This window comes from Rhincodon typus, unplaced genomic scaffold, assembly GCF_021869965.1.
Source record: "Rhincodon typus isolate 14 unplaced genomic scaffold, sRhiTyp1.1 hic_rhity00013952, whole genome shotgun sequence".
Classification (NCBI taxonomy): Eukaryota; Metazoa; Chordata; class Chondrichthyes; order Orectolobiformes; family Rhincodontidae; genus Rhincodon; species Rhincodon typus.
Window position 1 is genome coordinate 1 of NW_025979590.1, and position 6,023 is coordinate 6,023.

The window sequence follows — 6,023 nt, forward strand, 5'->3', positions numbered from 1 at the left end:
CCAGTTCTACATCTTGTTATCTCATTAATTTGTGATCCTATTGGCCCTGGGTCTTTTACCTAATGATCTGATTTGTTGGGAATGCTGCAGCAGTTTTCCTACTTAGGCCATCAGTTAAAATTACAGTCAGGTCTCAATGGCATCACCAGAACCCAACATACTTGGGTAACAGATGAACCTGGCACATTTTGTGCGGTGGAATCATTGTTGCCTACTCAGTAGGGCACAACAGTGAATTCAGGCTGCTTTGGGCTGGTAAATAATGTGGGCAATTTTAACTGTCCATCCATCCAGCTTCTGTTTGGCTGGTAGGGTAAAATTGCTGGAATTTGTTAAATACAAAATTTTAAAAATGCTTGTTTACTAGCAAGTATTTCATTTAACAAATCCAAATAGCTATATTTAAGCTTTACTAACTGAATAAGATACACCACAGAAATTAGAATGCTGGGTTTATTTACTAATTCAGGTTCTTGCCCATTTTGACCAAACTTTTAAGTTTAAAAAAGTAATGGTTTTACATGTAAAACCTAGCTTGGCAAGTAATATCCCCTTTGCCCTTTACTCAAATCACTCAAATCTGGGAATTATAGAGGGAAATGCAGATTAATTTGTACATTTTTTTTGATCTAGCAACACAAAAGTGAACGAAACACCTGACTGTTTGAGTGAAGAGATCTACCACACCATAAGTCCTGACTGTAAGAGCAGGTTTGACTTTAACCTAGTACAGACTAATTTGTTTTAATGTTTGAAAGACCTAATTAATTTTGTTGGAAGCGAAATCTTCTGCAAAATCTTTTGTTTATTCTGAAAAAACTGAAACCAAGTGACCGAGTGAAGAGACAGCAGTGCCGAGAGGTTTGACTCCCATCATAAAACCGTAATGGATTAATTAATCACCAGTCCTGGCAAATGGGAGGCAATACTGATTTATTGATAACTGATAACTTCAGTTGAAACTGAGGTTAACTTAAATTCTGATGCTAACCACATGGAACTCCATTTCGTTGAAAATATGTGACACAGATCAACATGCAACAGTGATTTAAAGTCAGGGGTTGCCATTTTGGGGGTCAATGATGCAGCTAAAACCTTCTCATCCCACAACTGAACACATATTCAGCAGCAGAAGGAAGCCCCACCCAACTGTTAACGGGATCATTAACTACTTGTAGGTTAGTTGCTAATTGATTACTACTGGGTCTTCTTGTGATTGTGGCTTCCGGGGTCGTGAAAGGTTGGTAAACTAAACAAAAGGTTCTGCAGGAGTTTGTCCTTACTTCACTGATTCTGTGCAAATACTCCCTCCAACAAACTATAGCTGATCAGTAGAAATGAGGATTGGCATCACAGGCTCCTGCAGATGGTCAAGGATGTGATGGTGGTAAAGAGAGGTTCTCAGTCAGAAACTAGACTGCCAAGGGTGTTCGAGAAATCATTCTCCTACCTGAACCTCAGCAAACAACAATGTGTCAGATATCCTTACATCATGAAGGATGTTGTCTCTGAAGCACACACAGAAAATGCTGAGAAGCTCAGCAGATCTGGCAGCATCCACAGAGCAAGAGACAGCGTGAACGCTTTGAGTCCACTACAACTCTTCTTCAGAACTGAGTGGGATGAGGAAAATAATGGGTCACGAGGAGGAGGATGAGAAATAAGTTTCCACTATCTCCTCTGGTTTTTGAAGTTCTGTTGTTGGCTTTGGTTTCAGTCATGGCTGCTCCAATAATTGTGAGCACCACCTCCTCCTATGGGGTGAAAACATGCATCCTTATGAACTGGGTGTTGCCACTTCCTACCACCATGTGCCACCTTGTTCAGCAACAAGAGTAAGTGTCAGTGAATGTGGTATCATGTGTTTCAATAATGTCGATCTCACGACTGAAAAGGCAACAGAATGTGCAAACTGTGGTGTGGATAAGAGGCTTACAGCATTACTGAGTACGACAGGTTGATGTGGAATATGAAGTTTACAAATTAGTCATGATCAGTAGAGATTGTTGGTAAGTGAATGATGGGACTGTGGTGTACTGAGAAATCAGTGAGGATGGGAGTGTGGTTATCTGAGATATGAACCACTTGAAGATGCTTTCACTGACCACTGGGCTAAGAGATCACATACAGCATTGCAGTCAAATTGTTGGGGCTGTTACTTGGTCCTTCACGCTCCTTCCTGGTCCTCAGTGGATAGGCGACATCTCTTCCTCTCCATCTTGTGCTCATAGAATCCCTATAGTGAGGAAGCAGGCCACTCAGCCCAACGAGTCTACACCAACCCTCCAAAAAGCATCCCACCCAGACCCACCCACTTACCCTATCCCTTTAACCCTGCATTTCCCATGGCTAACTCACCTATCTTGCACATCTCTGGACACAATGGGCGCTTTAGCATGGCCAATCCACCTAACCCGAACATTTTTGGACTGTGGGAGAAAGCCAGAGCACCTGGAGGAAAACCAAGCAGAGACGGGGACAATGTGTAAACTCCACACAGACAGATGCTGGAGGCTGGAATCAAACCCAGGTAACTGGCACTGTGAGGCAGTAGGGCTAACCACTGAGTAACTGTGCCACCCTGTGGTCTGAAATGGAAACAAAATACAATTAAAACAAAGTCAAATGTACATAACAGAAATATTCTAAACTGATTTCAGATTTGTACTTGTTTACTAAATGGTCATAATAAGTCATCTCTTATGATTTTGCAGCCCCTGGCAAAGGATACAGCTACTTGATAGCATACACAGTGCCTGCTGGACACTGCAATCATTTCATTGAGGAGGTAACATGACGTTTGTATACTGACTGCATCAGGAGTTATGGAATTTCTTGGCCTACATGCAGTAAGTTTCAAACAGCAAAAACCAATTGTAATTACTTGCAAAATACAAGTCCTCTGAACATTTAAGTAACACCATATTATCCAGCAACAAATGACATACCAGATGCAGTTCATCACCTTCTACCCACTGTGTCCATCCTCGACCCTGTTTCTCTCCGACTTGTACACACACAAGCTTATCCCCATCCCAATTCACTGTGGTCTAAAATGGAAACATTGAACAATTAAAAACAATGTAAAATATACATAACAGAAACTATTAGAGGCACAGAAATGTACAACATGGAAACCAACCATTCGGTCCAATATGTTCATACCAACCAGATATCCTAAATTAATCTTATCCCATTTCTAAATCAGTTTCAGATTTGTACTTCTTTACTAATTGGCCATAATAATTCATGTTCCCTATTAATCTAAAGGCTTTTATCAGGAGCATTTCTCATAGATTCCACAGTTATGCTTAAACAGTCATAGTCCTAATTGTAAATCTATGAAAAGTCACTGTCTCTAATCAGCTGAAATCTTCAATGTTGGATGTACTTTAATTCAGATAATAAATCAGCTAACACTTTCCTTTAAGTTTTAAGTCTACAGGTAGTTCAACTCAATTAAATAACTGAAGCATGACTGGCCAATTCTATGGATATTCTACATCATGCAAAATTAACTTGGAACTTTCTGTATTATATAAAGTCTGCATGCCTACATTTCAATTAGTGTTTTGTACAGGGTTTGTCAGAAGTTACTTCACCAGAAATTTTCAGTATTTTCTTTATTTTCCCTGAAATTTCCACATCTTAATTCTAATTGGTCATTACAGCTAAGGGATCAGAAATGGCATGTGAAGTCTTAAGAGTTTGCATTAATACTAAATTGTTTAAATTTAACTAACATTTCAAAACATACATTATATGCATGCATTAGGAGATGAGACCTCCTGAATTGTGATTGGCAATGTGATGTTACCCTTCAGGTTTCTAACTTTTACAAAGTATGTCCTCTATGTACTGTATACAACAAAGTTGTAAATCCAGTAGAGTATAAGTTATATATTGCTACTGACTCAGATAAACAGGTGTTTGATTTAACAAATTGATTGCAGAGAGGAACCTTATTTCATCCTCCAAAATACCTTGACATATTGGGGAGCAATATTTGCCCAAAATATAAATTTTAAAACAAAATCTATTTTCAGGTACATAGCATGTTTCATCATTAGCAACTTCAAAACTGATGGCTCCAATTACAGCTAATAAGTCATAGGGCTGTCGAATGAGTAACTGAGGGATAACTATTGGCCGGAGTACTGGAAATACCTTGCAGTTCTTTGAAAATGCCAAAGAATTGTTTGTGTCTCTCAGAAAGCAGGTGCGACCTCAGTGTAACGCCTCAAACAGAAACTATCAGCACTCCTTCAGCACTGGAATGCCAGGAAATGTTATGTGCTCAAGTCCTGGAGCAGGAGTCACTGCAACCTTCAGCTCACATACATTTTCCCTCCATGTTACTGAAAGTAAGCTGAAAATGGCACTGCATGGGGAACAGAGCATCCAGGATCTGAATGAACAGGGTACCTGTCTCACAAAGTATCTCCTGAATTGATGAGATTTAACAATTGGAAAATCACCAGAAGAAATGAGGACAATGAATTAAAGGGATGAATTTCATTTCAAATTAGACACAAAGTTAATTAAAGAGAAGGAATGAAAGATTGGGTTAAGAGAGAAAAAAATAGAAAGGAAATAAGCAATACCTCTTAAAATTTTGCTTCGTTAAAATCTCTGAAAACAATTCACAACCTGAAGAAATGGGAATCTGTATTTTTTGTTGTTGATTTTCAGAACCAAAAACTAATACTTACGACATTGTTAATTAGGTATATAAGTTTGCACATCATCTATTTGTCCTAAATATCTCTGGCAATATCTATCCAGAAATTACAGCAATTACATGCCATTTAATACAAGTCACTGTTGACGTAGACAATGAAATCATTTTTGCGAAGTTAATATTGGAGTAGTAGAACTGGAACAGCAACTTTGGGTACTACCCTTGAAGCTACTGAACAATGTACACAGAAAATACAACAGCACTATTTGGCTCACCATTGTTTTGACAGTACCAAATGACACAAATCTGTCTGGAATACATGCAGAATGTTTATATACATTGCAAATTTGACTCAATACGTGGAAGCATTAATGTGCTGGGTACAATATAAAAAAAACACTGCCCTCACAGTGATTGGTGTATGCTTAGTTTTGGCAATATTTCCAAAGTTTAGACTAATAACAAAATCCATCCTAATCAGAAGTTTAACAGGATATTTTCAGTTGGTGCACAATGCTTACCATACATTGGCGGTCATCTATTCCAGTTAAATCCTCGGGAAACTCCTTGCCAATATCAAATTCCATGAGATAATTCCGGAAGCTGCTGATGGTTTTAATGATCATGTGATCTCCAGTCTGAGCAATATCTTTGTCTGGTTTCAGCAAAACTGCAATTTTCCGTAAAGCAATGTTTACATCTATGCAAAAATGGAAGGAAATAATGTGTTGAACTAAAACAAGATGCAACATTGAGTTTAACACCGTGACATTAGTCATGGTATTAAGTGAAAATTGTATAGTGTAGAAAATTTCAAAAAATTATCTTCTTGCGTAAATCCACCCTAGTCTACATACAGTTAATACAGTATTGAGTTGCATCCATTAATAATATAAAGGACATAGGAATATACTACTGAGGGACAGGAGTAGGTCTTTGCCCTTCAAATTTACCTCACTATTTAACAAGTGACAGCCATTGACATTAAGGAGCCCTAGCAAAACTGCAATCAATAGGACTGAGGAAAAACTCTCCATGGGTTGGAGTCATACCTGGCACATAAGAAGATGGTTGTGGTCGTTGCAGGTCAGTCAGCTCAGCTCCAGGGCATCTCTGCAGGAGTTCCTTAGAGTAGTGTCCGAGGCCCAACTATCTTCTGCTGTGATAACAAGGTGTAGAGCTGGATGAACACAGCAGGCCAAGCAGCATCAGAGGAGCAGGAATGCTGACTTTTCGGGCCTAGACCCTTCTTCAGAAGAATTTTCAGATCCTTCAGATTTTCTGAAGAAGGGTCTAGGCCCGAAACGTCAGCCTTCCTGCTCCTCTGATGCTGCTTGGCCTG

General features: G+C 39.1%; 1 protein-coding gene across 1 annotated transcript; it reads right to left on the bottom strand.

Annotated features, from left to right (window-relative positions):
- Nucleotides 1-2,497: 2,497 nt before the first annotated feature.
- On the bottom strand, nucleotides 2,498-5,787 carry LOC109913063 (retinol-binding protein 1; the record flags this gene model as incomplete). Its single annotated transcript, XM_048594736.1, has 3 exons — nucleotides 5,203-5,787; nucleotides 2,949-3,050; nucleotides 2,498-2,588 (listed from the first exon to the last, which is right to left on the bottom strand). Coding segments are annotated over exons 1-3 (451 nt in total), but the record flags the coding sequence as incomplete, so codon positions are not given.
- Nucleotides 5,788-6,023: the final 236 nt, after the last annotated feature.